Source organism: Rhinolophus sinicus, chromosome 16 (assembly GCF_057876585.1).
Source record: "Rhinolophus sinicus isolate RSI-liver-muscle chromosome 16, RSI-T2T, whole genome shotgun sequence".
Lineage (NCBI taxonomy): Eukaryota > Metazoa > Chordata > Mammalia > Chiroptera > Rhinolophidae > Rhinolophus > Rhinolophus sinicus.
In genome coordinates, this window is record NC_142516.1 from 24,904,898 (window position 1) to 24,923,659 (window position 18,762).

Consider the following 18,762-nt stretch of genomic DNA (forward strand, 5'->3'; position numbering starts at 1 on the left):
CACAGCTGCAGACAGGCACTTCTTGGGGAGGGGAAGGGCTGCTGTGATGCAGCAGCTTTTTAGGAAGCAGCTACATTGTTCATGTCTCTGCGTCTCCTCTTTTTTTGCTATCCCTGGCTCCCCGCCTCACTCCAGGTGAATAAGACCTTCCAGGAACTGGCAGTGTTTCATGATTTGGAAGGCATGTGGGAAGAGCTCAGCCCCAAGATCTGGACCTTCATGGAGAGCAGCGAAGAAATGGACCTGGTCCGGGTGAGTGCCCTCCGGTCACTATGAGCCCGCTTGATGTTACAGAAGTGAGTTTCTGGTCGCTTTCTCGGAAGTGACTGAGAGGAGAATTCTTCATGTTCAATCAGTATAGGTATATTGAGTAGAGCTCAAGCCACAGGGCTGTCACTTTTTTTCTTTTTCTTTTCTTTTTTTTTAAGTAGGGCACAGATCACAGTGGCCTATGTGGGGATTGAACTGGCAACCTTGGTATTATCAGCACCATGCTCTAACCAACTGAGCTAACTGGCCACCATAGAGCTATAGGTGGTTGTGCATGGATAACACTCTTTCATGCGTGTCAGCATCAGCGCGTCTGGTGGTCAAAAACCAGTTTTCTAAGACACTGAGTGAAGGCTGGTATTTGGAGCAAGAGTTTGGTGATGGCAGGACCCAGAAATGTTTCATTTCTGGCTCTAGAGCCAACCACAACATCTTGTTTCACCTACCTGTGTCTTGTTCCACAGAGGTGTGGAGCAAAGGGCTGGTCTGATCCCTAGACCTCTCTGAGATCCTCGCTCCCAAAGCACTGCGTGAGCAAGGAGCTGCCCTTTTCACATGGAGAGCAATTGCACTTAGTGCTTTAGAAGTATGTACTTGAAAGGGATTAGTGCTCTAGAGACAACTGGATTCAAAAGTGCAGGAGTCTGAGCAAGAACAGAGTGTCTCCTTTGCTTAAGCCTGAGTGCCATTTAATCACATCATCCCTGCCTCGGGATGAGTCAGAGAATCATTACACTATTTCCTATCTCCATGGTGAGGGAGGACTTTTCCTTTTGTTTCCACTGCTATTAAGAAGCAAAAATGGATTTTGCCAGGTTTCTTGTCTTGATACCCCCTTGATCAGAGGGGCAGCTGGGTTTTAAAGGTGGTACCTACCTGGAAGGAACTCTGTCTAGGAGGGGCAATACCCAGGGGACCTTCCAATGATGGGAAAGCTAGAGTCATCTTTGTTGTACTAGGCTGATTAGAAATACAGAATTCTTAAATTGAGGCCTTTAAAAACCAAGGAACTTCAGTGAGAAAAACATGAACAATAATGTTTATGGACTTACTGAGTAATTCTTGACTAATAATACCAACAACAACGCATGCCCTTCAAGTATGGGTTTCTTTCTGTTGGGCTCCCGTCTCTCCTAAAGGGATTCACATGTTCTAGCCATGGGCAGCAACATAGATGGAAGTATGGTCTCAAGCCTCTTCTTTCTGGTCCTCTCCTTGGAATCCACATTTCTCCCTGTTGGACTTCTCGCCTTCTGAGTCTCGCAGGATGGCGAGGGGCCCTCTTGAAGGGATTCCATGAGTTTTGGTCTGTAGGCAAGTAGGTGTTTAAATGGAGAGTGTGGCCTGTTCTTTGGGACACGGCCTTGTAGACATGGCCATAGCATTCATTAGGAATCCTGCTGGGAGAACACAGGATGTGCAGTAGGAAATGTAGCAGCCATAGTTAGGGAGAAAGGCATGGTATGTGGTTTGGAGGGCCTTGTGTGTCAGGCCAAGGGCCTTTACTTTAAGCTCTGTGGGACCATGAAAGGTTTTAAGCAAGGGGAGATGTAGACATGTTACTCTGATATGACAAGTGGATTGAAGAGAGGGAAGATAGAGGGCAGAGACCAGGTGGAAGTTATCCAACTGGGTGGCCAAGGTACTGGCAGGAGGTGAAGCCTGATGACTGCTTGTCTGTGGAGGGGTGGAAGACGGGGAGGCATCAGGATGGGTTTTGATTTTGACCTGGGAGATGATAGGGATTTCTGATAGGCCGATGGGTATTGGATCCTGGAGAGCAGAGGGTGTTTAGGCGGGAGACACTGACTAGGGACTCATCAGCCGGTGGTTGGAAGTTGAAGGATTCTCCTTTAACTTTTCTTTCCCTATGAAGGAGTGTTTATTTAACACCACAAGCTTGGGCTTCTTAGTCTTCTGCACCCCCTGCAGCCTCACGTCTGGTGCCTAGGCTTCTACTTCTGGTGGGATACTTCTGTTTCCTTCCATCCTTTCGCGCGCTCTCTCTCTCTCTCTCTCTCTCTCTCTCTCTCTCTCTCTCTCTCTGTCCGTCCCTCCCTCCCTCCCTCCCTCCCTCCTTCCCTCCCTCCCTTTTTTTCAGCTTTATTGGTGTATAATTGACAAATAAAAATTGTATATATTTACAGTGTACAACTTGATGTTTTGATATACATTTACATTGTGAAATGATCACCACAGTCAAGCTAGTTAACATATGTATCATCTCACATCTTTACTGCTCAGCAAATTTCAAACATGGAGTACAGTATTGTTAGCTATAGTCACCATGCTATACATTTGAACTTATTTAAGATTGCCTAACTTAAACTTTGTAAGCTTTGACCTCCCCATTTCCCCCACCCCCAGCCTCTGGCAGCCACCGTTCTACCCTGTGTTACCTCTTCTCTTTCTGCCGTCTGTGGCTCTGTGACCCACTGTATCACCCCACAGATCCGGGTGGAACCCACTGATACTAAACTCTTCTCTTCTCTAGCTGCTCTTTGCCGCCTTCATCAAGGCCCTGCTTTCTCCCTGGCTACCACTCCTGAGGGTGACTTTAGGTCTCCTGGTCCCCTCAAGGAGCCTAGAATGGCTGTGTGATCAGGGATCTCACTGGGCACCTTGCTCTGATCTTGCTTCCTTGGCCATATTGCTCAGAAGCCACACTGGGCAGGACAGGTCTCCCCCCAAATGCCTTCACTCAGCTCTTATTCGTTCAGTTCAAGTCTCCAAATAAAGTCAGTTGAAGATCGCTAACCCATACCCTGTGAACTTTTGTGAGGTACACTTTTGTATCTGTTTTTGTTAACAAAAGTATATATCTTACTGATGACAGTATAAATTGTTATTTCCTATTGGAAAGCAATTTGGGATGACAATTGCAAGAACCATAGAAAAGGTGCTATTCTGTATACCTCCATTCCACACACCCTCCGGGATGTATCCTACAGAAACAATTTCAAAGAAAGAAGTCGCTGTAGGAGAGAAAATATTATTGCTATAGTAATTGTTATTGTGAGAAATTAGGAATAGGATATCTAAATGCTCAGCAGTATGAGAATAGTTATGAAATTATATGTACTCTATAAAATCATTATGCTTCCATTAAAATCATAAATATGAAACCACATGGGGAGAAAAAAAGGCTTGCAATGTTATTGGAAATAAGGCTGATTTAAAAAGTCACAGTGTTTGGTCCCTCAGAGATTCCATTTCCATTGAGCCAGAGTTTCACCTTTCCTCTCTTTGCAGTGGCTTCTCCTGTTCCATGAGCTGAGTTTGAAGCTGACCCATTTTTTTTGGGTGGGGGGGCACACATCTGTGCAGGCCTCTGCCCCAGCCCTCTGGACTTACTGGTAGAACACCAGATTGGGTTGTTCTCTTCCATGTTGATCCACAGGGGGAACCAACCAGCTAGGGAACAAGAAATGGAAGACAGGCCTTTGCATCATGACGCATGTATCCTGCAACTGAGAAAGATCATATTTTACTTGGTTTATTAGCAGCATTGTTTTCCCAAACTAAACAGCAAAAGTGGGTTTGTCTTCATTCAGTCTAGAGCTGGGGTCTTTATGAGGAGTCATCAGACTGGGTCTCAAACGAGGAAGGCAATATAATGCAGTGGGAAGGTGCAGTAGAATCAGAGCCCATGTTTCATATCCTGGCTTTGCTACTTACTAGCTGCGTAACCTTATATTAGGCACTTGACCTCTGTGAATGTCATTTTTCCCTTTTGTAAGATGGGAGCTATTGAAGATACCTTCTTTCTATGAGGTAAAGCATATAAATAATTCAATATAATAATCGAATTACTATATTATTATTACTGTAGTTAATACTGTTACGCTAGCCTGTTTGGTACAGTGGAAAACATGGACTCTGGTTTTAGACTGGTGTGACTTTGAGTCTAAGCTCCATGCCTATTAGCATTATGACATAGCCTTGGTTAAAATCATGTTCTTTAATTTTTCAGCCCCAATATTTTCATCTGTAAAGTGGGGACACTGTTATTTACCTCACAGTTTTCTGTGAGGTAAAAAAAAAAAAAGAGAGACAATGTACAAGTATGTGCAGGGTTTTGTAAATCACATGTGCTCATCAAGACATTATTGGTGTTTACTGCTATGTTTTCTCGTCGGAATGGCAGACGCTCTTGAACAGCAGAGGCAATGACCACTTTTGGGAACAGCGATTGGCCGGCTTAGACTGGACAGCCAAAGACATCTTGGCATTTCTGGCCAAACACCCAGACGATGTCCCGTCAGCTAATGGCTCTGTGTACACCTGGAGAGAGGCTTTCAATGAGACCAACCAGGCAATCCAGACCATATCTCGCTTCATGGAGGTGAGGATCTGTTCTGTGGACCATTTAGAAAACACTGGGGCTTTTTTCTCAGAGATGGTGCAGTAAATCAGATTGGAGGAATGTTTAGAAATCATGTATCGTCTGATTTGCAATAGTATTCCTCAAACCTAACACAGAGCTTGGTGTACAAAAGGCCCTCAATGTTAGTTGAATGACTGAATGAGTAAATAAACAAACCTATCTCTAGCTTTATTCTGTCTGACTCAGGAGTGTTTCTATCCATTGTCTTCTAGGTTTCCCACTGTTTTGATATCCCGATACCTAATGGCAACAAAGCAGCCCTTTAAGGCATTGTTTATGAAATTTAGCTAAAATCTAATTGGACAGATTACAGTTTAAAAATTTAGTCTTAAAAATTGTGTCACTTAATAGGGGCAAATAAAAGGTTTTTTGAGTCTATTTATTTGATTAGTTCTTAATGACTCAAAAATTGGTAAGAAAACAGAGGAAAAGGAGGCACGATCATTGTTTCAACCTCTTTTCCTGCCATAAGAATCAGTATTAGTAACTTATCTCTAAATTTCAGTTTAAAAATATCATTTTCAGTTCACTACTGGGAAACAACTTTAGAGAAGATTCATAGTGAGGATAAACAAGCCCCACAGCACTTCCCTCATAGGATGGGGTCTGCCTGGGCCGCTGCTTGTTTTTCTGGACACCAGAGTTCTCATGATGGCTGTTCTTCCTTCAGTGTGTCAACCTGAATAAGCTGGAACCAATAGCAACAGAAGTTCGGCTCATCAACAAATCCATGGAGCTGCTGGATGACAGGAAGTTCTGGGCTGGAATCGTGTTCACGGGAGTTACTGCCGGCAGTGCCGAGCTGCCCCATCATGTCAAGTACAAGATCCGAATGGACATTGACAATGTGGAGAGGACGAATAAGATCAAGGATGGGTAAGTTGAATCCCATCACACCAGCCAGCCTTGGGGAAGTTAAGAGCAGTTACGATGACCTAGAGGTACTTAATTTTATGGAATAGTTTGGTAGAAACTCACATTGGTGGCATGATTTTGGTGAAATTGGCACATTCCTTGACGGAGACAATTTTTTAAAAGGTCATAAAATGTCTTTTGATTTAGCAATCCCACTCAAGGGAATTAACAGAAAGAAAAAAAAAAGTTTTTAGTTTCCTTGTGCTAACATTATCCTTTATATAAAGGAGCAATCAATGTAAAAGGAAGTGGTTAGGTCCATTTTGGTAGGTCTAGCTGATGCAAGGTTAGATATCCAATAGAGGGGGGAAAAAAACCAAACTCAGGAGTGGTATGCTCATTCCGATTATATCTGTTCAAAATGATGTGTACATGTCAACTGAGACCAGAGGTAGGATACAAAAATAAAAACAGTGGCTCTACAATGGTGATAGGATTGTGAGTGATTAGACTTTTTTTTATTGTATGGGATGGGTTCTAAGGAATGTATGAGCACCTGTGGTTTGGTTTTAGGTACTGGGACCCTGGTCCTCGGGCTGACCCCTTTGAGGACATGCGGTACGTCTGGGGGGGCTTCGCCTACTTACAAGATGTGGTGGAGCAGGCAATCATCAGGGTGCTGACGGGCACTGAGAAGAAAACTGGTGTCTATGTGCAGCAGATGCCCTACCCCTGTTACGTCGATGACATGTAAGTTACCTGTAAGCCACCATCTTTAGTTAACCAGTTAACACTGTTCCCAGGTGGAGTGTAGACACACGCACACATGAGCACACACTCACACCAAGGGAGGAGACGGAATGCTTTGATTTAATTATTTTACATGTGTGTTGATAATGGACAAAAATTCTTTTTGCCATTCTGTGAAGATTTCAGGAAATAAGATGCCAGATGTTAGTCGTTGACAGTTTGAGCCACATCAGAGACGTGCACAGGCACGCACACTGGTAATCCTCCTTCCTTTCTTGTCTGTGGGTACCAGAACTTTTATTTTTTACACTCTTTTTGGTCAAAATTTGCCCAATGTACAAGTTTAAAATATGTCATGACAAACATATGCAAGCACATGCACACATGCACACGTTCCCCAAACGCAGAAACGACGTTCTAGACCTATAAAGGCTGACTTCGTGTAAATTTGTCTATTTCCTTTCTATAAATGGTCAACCACATTTTGAAACAATCCAAATAAAACTGAACAAGGCCTTTTTATCTTAGACATTTAAGATAATAGCTCAGTGTTTAGTTACTCTGCTGCCAAGTTGTCATTGTGGGAACTGTGCCTTCAGATCTAATGATTTCTTGTAAGAGAGATTGGGCAGAGGTATAGTTCTTGCAGGCATCTGAAATATGTGATGTGTCTTCCAAATTCTGGAAATTCTCTTATTCTTTGTTATTGTTGTTGTGTGTGTGTGTGTGTGTGTGAGAGAGAGAGACTGTGTGTGTGTGTGTGTGTGTGTGAGAGAGAGACAGAGAGAGACAGAGAGAGAGAGAGAGAGAGAGAGAGAAAGAGAGAGAGAGAGAGAGTGTGTGTGTGTGTGTGTGAGAGAGAGAGAGAGAGAGAGAGAGAGAGAGAGAGAACGAGAGAGAGAAGACATAAGACTGAGGAAGGAGCAGGGTTCCTCCCCTCACATTTGCTCTCTGCTTTGCATTGAAAAATCTATTTCTTTGCATGGCTCACTAGCTTTTCCATGTCACCTGCAATTACTTTGTTTTTCACCTTCAGAAAGATTAGCCAGAATTTTCCAAAGCAAGACTTTCCCAAAGACCCCCCAAAGCCAAGATTTACTTTAGAAAGGATGTCTTAAGATGAGTACAAGATGGGATTTCAGACGCATTAAGAGCTTTGCCTACTGTCACTTAGCAGTAAGTGCGTAAGTGCTAAAGCCGGAACTTTGAGTTTCAGGGTCCAGATTCTCTGTCCCTTTTACTTCACTGCATTTCCTATTCTAGTTTGGAATCTGAAATATTACTGACAAGAGCTGCCTGCTGTGTATTTCTGTACTGTCTGTCATAATGGTTGTGCAAGGCAGGTCCGTAGTGAGATGAGATGACCTTGGAGATGTTGACCTCTCATGAAAGAATGAGTTGGTTTTCCTGTATTAGCATTTTAGAATCACCCAAAGTTACTGAGTTGCTAAAGCAAGCCCCCAAAGAAGTTTATTTCGGCAATACTTTGTTAGTCTAATTTCTATCACTAATTAGACTTTGTTAGTCTGATTTTCTTTACTGCTCATGAAGCATTTGACAGATAACCTGTATGTTTCAGAGTCCAGGCACCTATGTCTTTGGCTCAGTCGTGGTGCTTTCTCTTGCGTGCAGGCCCGGAGGCATTGGCCCATGAGTCTGGCTCACACTTGTCTTTAATTCTCCCCCGACCCCTTCCCTGGGCCTCCAGCTTCCTGCGGGTGATGAGCCGGTCAATGCCCCTCTTCATGACTCTGGCATGGATTTACTCTGTGGCTGTGATCATCAAGGGCATCGTGTACGAGAAGGAGGCGCGGCTGAAGGAGACCATGCGCATCATGGGCCTGGACAACGGCATCCTGTGGTTCAGCTGGTTCATCAGCAGCCTCATCCCTCTGCTCGTGAGCGCCGGCCTGCTGGTGGTCATCCTGAAAGTAAGGCTGCCTCCCCGGCTCCTCCCTCTTGGGGACTCCCGAACAGCCCGAGTCGGGCTGTGTGAGGAGAAGAAAAGCAGATTCTTTGGGAGCGAGGGTGTCTTACATGTCTTCTCCTGCAATGCCCTCACTTTATAGTTGGGGAAAGTGAGGCCCAGAGAGGGGCGGTGACTTCCCCAACAGCCCGGCTGGTTAGCAGTTAAGCAGGACTAAAACCCAAGGGGCTCACTGCCCAGGTAAACACACACACGTGATGATGCCATTCTGTCTCCTTGGCAGAGTGTATGGGAGCATTTGAGAACTATTCGTTACCGTACACATATGGGGCGGTGATTGTTCTGAAATAGCTGAAAACGAATCAGGAGGATGCATATTGCTGCAGGGTAGGCTTTCTGGAAGCAGAGGCTGAAACAGAGTTTGGCATCCGAGTATTTATTAGGGATCAGCGTCTGTGGAAGGGATGGGGAGGATGCAGGATTGAGCAGAGGGAGGAGTTGAACTGCGATGCAGGGCCAACCCCATGGGTACTCTGGAGTGTATACGGCTTGTCAGTCATCTCTCACTGACTGAAATGGCCAGCCCTTTAGGTTCCCCCAAGGCCTCGCTCCCTGACATCCATGCCCCGGGCCCCTCTGTCAGTCATCGAAAGTGTGTGTTCCCCTGGGCCAGGTGGCCTTCTGCAGCAGTGATAAACCCAGAAGAGTTGATACCTGGAGGCTGTCTGCTGAAGGGGGCTCTGGGCGGTGATGTTCTACCTTCACCACATACATTCATAAGTTCATATGCCAATTTTCTTTCTGCACAAGCATTTCATTTCAGGATGCACCATATGAAAATAAGTGTTTCTAAAAAGGGGGGAGTGCAATGGGATAGGAACTAACATTTACTTTTATACTAGTTACTGTTCATTACAAATGAGCACTGACTGATTGCCAAGCACTGTTTAAAGCACATCACATGTGCTGTCTTCTATCCTTACTAACCCATTTAACATACGAGGACATGAGGCCGAGGAAGGCTAAGGACTTCGCTGAGGTCATCCGACAGTTTGGCAGAGTAGTTCTTGCTCAACTCAAAGCCCCTCTCCTGCTTTGCTGTCTGACTGCAGGGCCAGCCTGAGCTCTGTGACGGGTGGGGAGGGGTGGCCCTGTGGCAGGTGCCTGAGAGCGGCTGTGGGACAACTACACACTGGCAAGTCCTGCTCAAGTATGCGCAGCGACTAGAGATAAACTTGAAAGTCCACAGGAGTTTAGATGATTATGGGAATGCGGATTCCACAGGTTATCCAGGGGGTTATTAAGATTGCCTGGCCATTTTCCTTGGCTTTTGGAAGGAGAAGTCGTGTAGGTTGCCATCTCTCACGACGTTTCCTTTGTGCCAAGAGTCATAGTCCTTATAAAAGGAGAAACGAGGTAATAGTATTTCTTGGAGAAACAACAAAATTGTCCATTGAGATGAACCTTGATGACTGTTACCCCTGGGCTCTTCTATTCCTGACTCTGCCACTCTTGTGTTGTGTGGTCTTGGGCTAGTCATTTCTCTGCCTTATGCTTCAGTGTCCTCATCAGAAAACATGAACATCACTGTTCTCCTATATTATCTCTAAGGTGAACAGAAATAAGCTCTGGCTTCTTCGCATAGATCGTGCAGAGACATGCTTGCTGGCTGAAGCAGCACATTTATTGGATCTCTTCCTTCCCAGTTAGGAAACCTGCTGCCCTACAGCGACCCCAGCGTGGTGTTTGTCTTTCTGTCCGTGTTCGCCGTGGTGACCATCCTGCAGTGCTTCCTGATCAGCACACTCTTCTCCAGAGCCAACCTGGCAGCAGCCTGTGGGGGCATCGTCTACTTCACGCTGTACCTGCCCTACGTCCTGTGTGTGGCATGGCAAGACTACGTGGGCTTCTCGCTCAAGATCTTGGCGGTGAGTGGCTGGCCCTTGTGGAGTAGCTGCTGTCACAGCCACGTCTGGTGCTTCACCTCCCTGTGGCAGTCCAAGCTGAGAACAGAAGATGAGATAGTCTCTTTCCAATGGGCCTTGAGCTTCAGTTCTAGATTCTAAGCTTCTGGAAGGCAGGGGTTGTGTCTTATTAAATTATCTTTAGTCCTCTTAGTGAGTGCTGGTTGAATTGAATCAAATGGAATTGTTTAGGGAGCCAGACTGTAACATAAACTCCGCTGGGGATAAATGGCACTGGGGAACACCTTTAGACAATAGATGCCATCTCCACCTCCACTGACCACGTTAAGCTCACCATGAAGTCAAAGCCAGAGCTAGCTCTTGAGGTCAGACATGGCTCCTTGTTTGTTTGTTTGCTTGTTTGTTTATGTATTTATGTATTCATTGTGACAATGGTTAGTAAAATTATATAGGTTTCAAGTGTACATTTTTATAATACATCATGTATATATCACATTGTATGTTCACCACCGAGTCAGTTTTCCTTCCATCACTGTATATTTGACCCTCTTTTCCCTCTTCTAATACCCTCTCTCCCTCCTTACCCCCTGGTAACCACAAAACTATTGTCTGTGTCTTTGAGTTTTTGTTTCTTTGTTTGTCGTGTTCCTTTGTTGTTTTCAGTTTTATATCCCATATATGAGTTAAATCATATGGTTCTTGACTTTTTCTGTCTGTTTTATTTTGCTTAGCATAATAATCTCAAGATCCATCCATGTTGTCGCAAATGGCACTATGTCATCTTTTCTTAGGCATAATAGCATTCTATTGTGTATATATACCATATCTTCTTTATCCAATCATCTATCAAAGGACACTTTGGTTGTTTCCATGTCTTGGCCACTGTAAATAATGCTACAGTGACATAAATCTTTATGGATAAATGTTTTCAGATTTTTTTGCGTAGATAACCCAGAGAGGGATTGTTGGGTCATATGGTAATTCTATTCTTAATTTTTTGAGGAACTGCCATACTGTTTTCCATAATGGCTGCACTAGTTTACATTCCCACCAACAGTGTATGAGGGTTCCTTTTAGAGATGGCTCCTTCTTGACTCTTTTCTTCTTTTGTGTCCAGTATAGGATTTCGCTGGAGTAATGTTCTCTAAACTGAAAAAGACTTTGGAGGAGGTGCCCCATCTCCCCACAGATCCCTGACTCCAGCATTTCCTCCCCTTGTACATAGGAGGAGGGGCCTTCGAGGGTGTGCAAACCTGTGTAAAAGCAAGTTGCCAGCTATCTCCTGGGTCACTTATAAGGAAGAGTTATGCACAGGGTGCTCCAGGTGTCTCAGTGTGGACCCCTCAGACATTAGCAGGCCCAGACAGGCTCCTCTGACACGAGCCATCACTGGCTGAGCAGGGGCCTTGAGAAGACCTTGACGAATGTCAGAGTACGTGTGTGTCGGGCACAGGATTGTTGAGCCCTTGGGGCATCTTTGGAATCATAAAATTCCAAAAGTTTTATACTTCATCATACATGCATTTCTGAAATGTGTGTGCATAATGAGTGGTTATAAATAGAATCCTTTTATATGTTGCCAAGGAGCCCACTCCCCTAAAGGGACTCTGTAGGTGAATGCTTCCATGTCTTGTAATTGATCCATTTTGCAAATTCAAATTTCTCCAGGTGAAATTTACATTAGAAGTGTCAGAAAAATGAGAGAGACAAGGAGATGGATAAGTGACTTTTGCCTCCTTCTCACAGAGCCTGCTGTCTCCTGTGGCCTTTGGGTTTGGCTGTGAGTACTTTGCCCTTTTCGAGGAGCAGGGCATTGGGGTGCAGTGGGACAACCTCTTTGAGAGCCCCTTGGAGGAAGACGGCTTCAACCTTACCACCTCGGTCTCCATGATGCTGTTTGACACCTTCCTCTATGGGGTGATGACGTGGTACATCGAGGCTGTCTTCCCAGGTACACGGGGCTCCCACATGACTTTAGCCATCTGCTAGGGAAATACGGTGTGTAGCTGCAGAGCTTGCCTTTCTTTCTGCTGGAGGTTCTGCAGGGCCTGGGGCTCCCCGCAAAGTGGCTAGGGCTTTAGACTTACGGCAAATATATAGACCAAGGAGAGGCAGCTGATGCCAAAAGGACAACTCTGGCTGCTGATAATACCTTGTTTCCTGAGCATAGTAGGCCAGGTGCTGTGCAAAGTGTTTCATATAGTTTTGTTCATTTAATCCTCATGAGGCTACTCTGAAGGAGTTACTGTTATAACCAGTTTTTGCAAATGAGAGAACTATCCCATCTCTGAAGGCTGTGTCAAGGAGCGAGTGGGTTTAGCTGGGATACCTTCAGAATGCTGGGGTGTAGCCGAGTTGGACTCACACCTGTGCTTTGCTTTCAGGCCAGTACGGAATTCCCAGGCCCTGGTATTTTCCTTGCACCAAGTCCTACTGGCTAGGTGAGGAATGTGATGAGAAGAGCCATCCTGGTTCCAGCCAGAAGGGAGTATCAGAAAGTAAGTGCTGTTGCCCCCGCTGACTGTTGGGAACAAGAGTCTGAAACCACTCCAGGGGCAGAGAAATCACACGCGAGGCCCCTTTCCAAATCCTCCCATGCTGATTGTGTCCAGTGCTGTTGCCTCAGCAGGAGGTCACCATCTGAGTCCCAGAGACGTTTTGCTTTCTTGGCTTCTTGGAAAGTGACTACGTGTCTGTACTTCCACCTCCCCCTTCATCTCCCCACCACACACTTTTCGTGCTGTTCTAATAGCTAGAAGGAAGAGAGAAAGAAAACCGTGATTATGGAACCGTAACCTTGCTGCCTGCCTTGTTATGGTGATAGATGTATGAACCGAGGTAGGCTGACACCCAGTGGCTGCTGCCTGTTAAGAGCTCAGCCTGTGCTTCTTAATGTTCTCACCTTTCATTCCCCAGCCCTCATCCTCTCCTGGCTCCTGACCTACAGGTAGAGAGAGGCCTACAGGTCAGCAGGGGCTCTGCCTTCCAGGCTCTTTGCTCAGGTTCTTGGAGGGAGACTCTCTCTCTGTGTTCAGTGAGTGTGGCTTCCTAAGTAGTCACTAAGCCTCTCTTCTGCTGATCTATTGTGCGCCCTTCCCCTAGTCACCAGTGGTACAAGCTGATGTCTCTTAGCATGGTACACCAGACTCCTTCCAACCACTGCTTCTCCTGCTGTGCCCACTCTTCCTGCCCAACGTCCTCTCTGTGCTTAGCTTGTGTGTCAGTCACCTAGAACTGCTCACAGCTGCCAGAGCGTGTCGTGTTCTCCCACATCTCCACGCCTTGTGTGTACTTTCCTCACAGGAGATTCCTCTCTCCAACTAGCCTGCCTGAAGTTCCTACTTGCTCTTCAGTATCTAGTTCAGAAGCCCTTCCCCTGAGAAGCCCTTCAACTTCCCAGGTGGTCAGCCACGCCCTCCTTTTGAGATGCCATAGCACTGAAAAAAAAACCCAAATCCTTTTTATTTTAATGTAATTGTAGACTCACAGGAAGTTGCAAAATATTGTATGGGGGATTCCTTTGTACCTTTTACCCAGTTTCCTCCAATAGTTACACGTAACAGAAGTATAGTACAATATCAAAACCAATTGGTACATTTCATAGACCATCTTCAGATTTGACCAGTATTACAAGCATTTGTGTGTGTGTGTGTGTGTGTGTGTGTGTGTGTGTGTGTGTGTATTTAGTTCTGTGCAGTTTTATCACAGGTGTAGATCCATAATCACTGGCTCAGTGAAGATGCAGAACTGTTCCATCACCACAAACTCCCTCATGCTACCTCATAATAGTCACAGCCCCCTCCACTCCTCCCCAATCCCTGACACCTGTCAACTGTGATAGTCTGTTCTCCCCTTCTACAATTTTATTATTCCCATAATGTTATATAAATGGAACCACATAGTATATAATCTTTTGAGATTAGCTTTTTTTTTTTCCACTTGGCATAATTCCCTTGCAATCCATCCAAATTGTGGTGTGTCCTAACAGTTCATTCTTTTTCATTGCTGAGTAGTATTCCACAAAGTGGTTCTACTATAGTTCCACGGCATTTTGGATGTGTTTCTTTAAACAGCTCTTAGCTTCCTATATTTTAATTGTCAAGTCTTTTCCCACCACCCCATAGACTGTGAATCCTGCTTTGTGATTGTATTCACATCACCAACCTCAGTGCCCCAGACAGGCCCTAAATAAATATTTGTAGCCTGCCTACCTTCCTGAGAGACCAGAAGAAGCCATGCAGAGAGGACAGTTCCAAAAGTAGAAGCACAACCCCTGTATCTTTACACTCCCTCATCATTATTTTCCGTGTGGTCATTCCTATCTTCTCTCTCCTCACAGTCTGCATGGAGGAGGAACCCACTCACCTGAAACTGGGTGTGTCCATTCAGAACCTCATGAAGGTTTACCGAGATGGCATGAAGGTGGCTGTCGATGGCCTGACCCTGAATTTCTATGAGGGCCAGATCACTTCCTTCCTGGGTCACAATGGAGCGGGGAAGACCACCACCATGTAAGAAGAGGGTGTGGCTTTCTCACAGTCAGCAGCAGGAAGATTCTGTAGTGCAGTTAGAATTTCATACCTAAGAACATTGCATTGGTCACTGGGGCGAGGTCATATGAGAAGTTGATAAGTGTGTAAATACTATCTAATCACGAGAGTGCTTTCTGAGGACTAGTTTTTGCTAGATATGATTTCTTCAGCTAAAACAGGCTGGGGGCCTTTTGATGACCATTCCCAGAATTAGGCAGCCTTCTTGGAACCTGAGGCTGTGACAGCTCTGAGAAAGGGTCTCCTTTGAAGATCAGGTTTGCTCAGAAGTATGAGGCAAGAATTTGGGAAGAGAGCTTAGATGTCTTGGAGGGAGGTAGTAATCTCCAGGCACTCTGTCTCTCAGCAGATATGAGAAACAGCAGCTGGCTATGCTTCTCTTCCATGGGACCTACAAGGGCCGTAGAGTGGGCAGCTTCAAAAGGGCACATGGGCCATAGAAACACCAGAGTTAGCCTCAGTGGCTTTCAGCATGGTCCCCAACCATTGCAAAGAGTATCTCTTTGGGGGTGACCTTCTTTTCCTATTTTATCTTTTTTTTTAAATGTGCAATCAATATATTATGAACATTGCAGAAAATCTTAAAAAAGTACAAAAATCCTACCACTTATTTTTATCTGTGAATAATTTCTCCTTGTTTTTATCTCTGAATAATTTCTCCTTGTTTGTCCATTTTACATGGACATAGCCTTAGGTACACAAAATGTATGTCTTCAAGTGTACTTTCCATTGCAAATTGGACTCTTCATTTAAAAAAATGCTCATACTGAAATTGTCACTTCCAACACATGGGCCCACTCCCAAGTTATTCACTAAAGCAAAGACTTCTTTGCTTTGTGGGGGTGTTAGAGACCATTAGGGAGGAATGGGGATGGGTGGGAGGGTTGATGCCTCGGCTCTGTCTGTGCTGGGTTTTGCAGACTGGAATGGAGCATTCTGGGCAGACGGGGGTTAACACTGACCCCAGTACTTTAACATTTTTGTCCTCAGGTCGATCCTAACTGGTCTGTTTCCACCCACCTCGGGCACCGCCTACATCCTGGGGAAAGACATTCGCTCTGAGTTGAGCACCATCCGGCAGAACCTGGGGGTCTGTCCCCAGCACAATGTACTGTTTGACATGTGAGTAGTAGTGGGGTGCTGAGGAGCAGACCCTCTCTGTATGTGTGAGTCATGGGGGGTAGGACTTAAACAGTTTACCTTCTGTGGGGGTGGCAGGCCTCACCTCTGTGGACACGTGGAGACCTGTTGCCCCTCAGTTTTAGGAAAAGTAGGAGGTGAATTGTTGGATGGGGAGGTGTTTCATCAGTCCATTTGGTGGGTGGGGGCTTGGGAAATGGTGTTTGACATTATTGTCATTCTGGAGGGCCACTTGGCCCATCCTTCCTCCTGCCCCATCCCTCCCTGATGCTGGGTTGTCCCATCAGCAAGTAAGGGTCCCCAGGGAGCCCCCATGGGGAGTAGAGAAAGAGCTGAGTTCTGTAACCTTGGCCAAGGACTTTCCCTGCTGGGCCCCAATTTCCTTTTATCTAAAGTGAGCAGCTCGGGCTCATGTCTTCCACAGGAGCCTTATTCTCTCAGGACCTGAGGTCCTTTGAAGTGCAGGAGGGCTGCTCCTGGGTTAATGCTGAGCCAGCTTCTTGGTGGATGGCATTTTGGAGAGGGCCCTTTGGGAACCTGCAGCTGTGTGATGCATGGTGGCTGGGCCTGCTGGGAATAAGCTGGAAGTGACTTGTCACATCTCAGCTTCAGCTTAAGCACTCATCTGGTTGCTTACTGCTGTTCTCCCTTGAATCCTTCCTGAAGATTATTTTTCAGAAGTTGATAAAGTTCAGAAAAAAAAAGGGAGGGAGAAAGAAAAATGCACCCATTCTCTTGTGTTCTGTGTCAAGAGGCACTATATTCTGGTGCATCCTGCAGGGCCCAGAGCTGACCTACCTCTCTGTACCCAGGTTGACTGTTGAAGAACACATCTGGTTCTACGCCCGCCTGAAAGGGCTCTCAGAGAAGCATGTGAAAGCAGAGATGGAGCAGATGGCCCTGGATGTCGGTTTGCCACCCAGCAAACTGAAAAGCAAAACAAATCAGCTGTCAGGTGAGGCCCAGAGCTGCCTCCCTGCTCCCCTTTCCCCTCCTCCTCACACACACACACACACACACACACACACACACGCTGCCCCAGGATCCCCTCTCGAGGGAGGGGGGTCAGAAACATGTCTCTGGCCTGTCCCCAGAGGGGTGCCTCCATTCTTCTCTCGCCATTTCTGTCTTCACTCACTGTCTGTGGCTGGACCTTTATCCTCCCTTTTTCTTATAGGTGGAATGCAGAGAAAGCTGTCTGTGGCCTTGGCCTTTGTTGGGGGATCCAAGGTTGTCATTCTGGATGAGCCGACAGCTGGTGTGGACCCTTACTCCCGCAGGGGAATATGGGAGCTCCTGCTGAAATATCGACAAGGTCACTGAGGTGCATTTATTCTGTGTCCGGGGCTGGGAGGGAGGGGCCGTGGGAGAGGCTCGAGAAGTAAGGCCACAGCTAGTGGCTGTTCTTGCTAGAGTAACAGAGTTGCTTCTCAAGGAAAATGTACAACCTGTTTTCTTAAAGCTCTGTGCTCACCTATGTATGGAGGGGGGAGGCCTGGTTTACAAGGCACTCGTTTATGCTTTGTTACCTAGGGGCCTGCATGTAGGAAGAAGGGAAGTGGGGAAAAGGGGCATCTCTTTTGGGCCCCCACAGCACTAGCTCCACCTGTAGGAAAGAACTTAACTGTGTGTTATAACCATGTCCCCTATAGACTGAAGTTCTGAGAGCAGACACTGTACCGCTGTTCATCTCTGTCCCCAATGTGGTGCACTAAATTTATGGCTGTTGGAAGAGTGGATGAATAAATGAGTGGATAGGGGAGGTGCAGGGGCATGATTGGCAGTCTGCTTAGAGATATGGAAGGTATATTATGTTCCCACCTCATGGTAACAGCATGAGGAGTACAGGCTTTGGAACCAGCTCTGCCTGGCCCTGAGACCTTGGCAAAGTCATTTAACTTGCCTTGGTCTCTTTACCTGTATTAATAGTAGTGCCTACCTCATAGAGGATTACCTTAAATGAGAATGCACGTAGGCCACCTAGTACGCTGCCTGGCAGGTAATGAGTTCCCAAATAAATGATCCCATTCTTACCTTTATGAAGAGGCAGTAGCTATCCCCAAAGCTTTGCCATCCTTGAGGCCATGGCCACACAGGCTTCCAGATCTTTCTTCCATGCTTGCCCCTGCTCGTATTTCTTTAGTTCTGGCCATTGCAGTCAATGAGAATCGATAGGTCTCACCTGTCCCGCGAGTCCTGACATTGTGTTTGTGCCCGGCAGGCCGCACCATCATTCTCTCCACACACCACATGGATGAAGCGGACATCCTGGGGGACAGGATTGCCATCATTTCCCATGGGAAGCTCTGCTGTGTGGGCTCCTCCCTGTTTCTGAAGAACCAGCTGGGAACAGGCTACTACCTCACCCTCGTCAAGAAGGACGTGGAATCCTCCCTCAGTTCCTGCCGAAATAGCAGTAGCACTGTGTCGTGCCTGAAAAAGGTGAGTTGCAGTCTCAGGGCTGGGCTGGTGCGGGGTCCAGGAGTCAGGACTTGTTGGCTGTGAATGGCTTGTCTGTCTCCACCCCATTCTGCCACGTTGAGGCCCCCATCTCTTTGCTCTGTGGTCCCTTGGGAATCCCGTCGTACCTCATACGTGGAAAGGTCAGGAGGCTTCCATTCCCATTATGCTAGCTCTGTGGAATCCCATTTCGTTCTTCCTATGGGGCACAGTGAGTGACAGAGAAGGTCCTTCTGTTGAAGGAAAGAGACTTGCCAAGAGTTAAGAGCCTTGGCTGCAGAATGCCCTGCAGTTCCTGCTCATTACCTCTGAATCGCATTGACCTTAACGTCTAACCTGCAAAGCAGCAAACGTGTATCGAGAATTGATTTCCTGCCAGACACTTACTCTAGCAGACTCTGGGCATAAAAGAAAACAATGCTAATAATTAATTCTTTGTAGCATTATTGCCATTTACAAACTTTTTTTTTTTTAATTTAACATCATCTCAAAGTGCAG

At 46.1% G+C, this 18,762-nt stretch overlaps 1 protein-coding gene across 4 annotated transcripts in view; it reads left to right on the plus strand.

The window, feature by feature from the left end:
- The window catches only part of ABCA1 (ATP binding cassette subfamily A member 1), a 122,259-nt gene that overhangs the window by 70,164 nt on the left and 33,333 nt on the right, over positions 1-18,762 (plus strand). For all 4 annotated transcript variants that reach the window (XM_074330781.2, XM_019734159.3, XM_019734160.3 and 1 more), the window contains exons 11-23: positions 136-252; positions 4,418-4,615; positions 5,328-5,533; positions 6,086-6,262; positions 7,971-8,193; positions 9,896-10,117; positions 11,861-12,065; positions 12,499-12,612; positions 14,454-14,625; positions 15,655-15,786; positions 16,617-16,759; positions 16,982-17,119; positions 18,026-18,246. In XM_074330781.2, the coding sequence (XP_074186882.1) occupies positions 136-252; positions 4,418-4,615; positions 5,328-5,533; positions 6,086-6,262; positions 7,971-8,193; positions 9,896-10,117; positions 11,861-12,065; positions 12,499-12,612; positions 14,454-14,625; positions 15,655-15,786; positions 16,617-16,759; positions 16,982-17,119; positions 18,026-18,246 (2,268 nt within the window). The remainder of the gene's footprint in view (positions 1-135; positions 253-4,417; positions 4,616-5,327; positions 5,534-6,085; positions 6,263-7,970; positions 8,194-9,895; positions 10,118-11,860; positions 12,066-12,498; positions 12,613-14,453; positions 14,626-15,654; positions 15,787-16,616; positions 16,760-16,981; positions 17,120-18,025; positions 18,247-18,762) is intronic.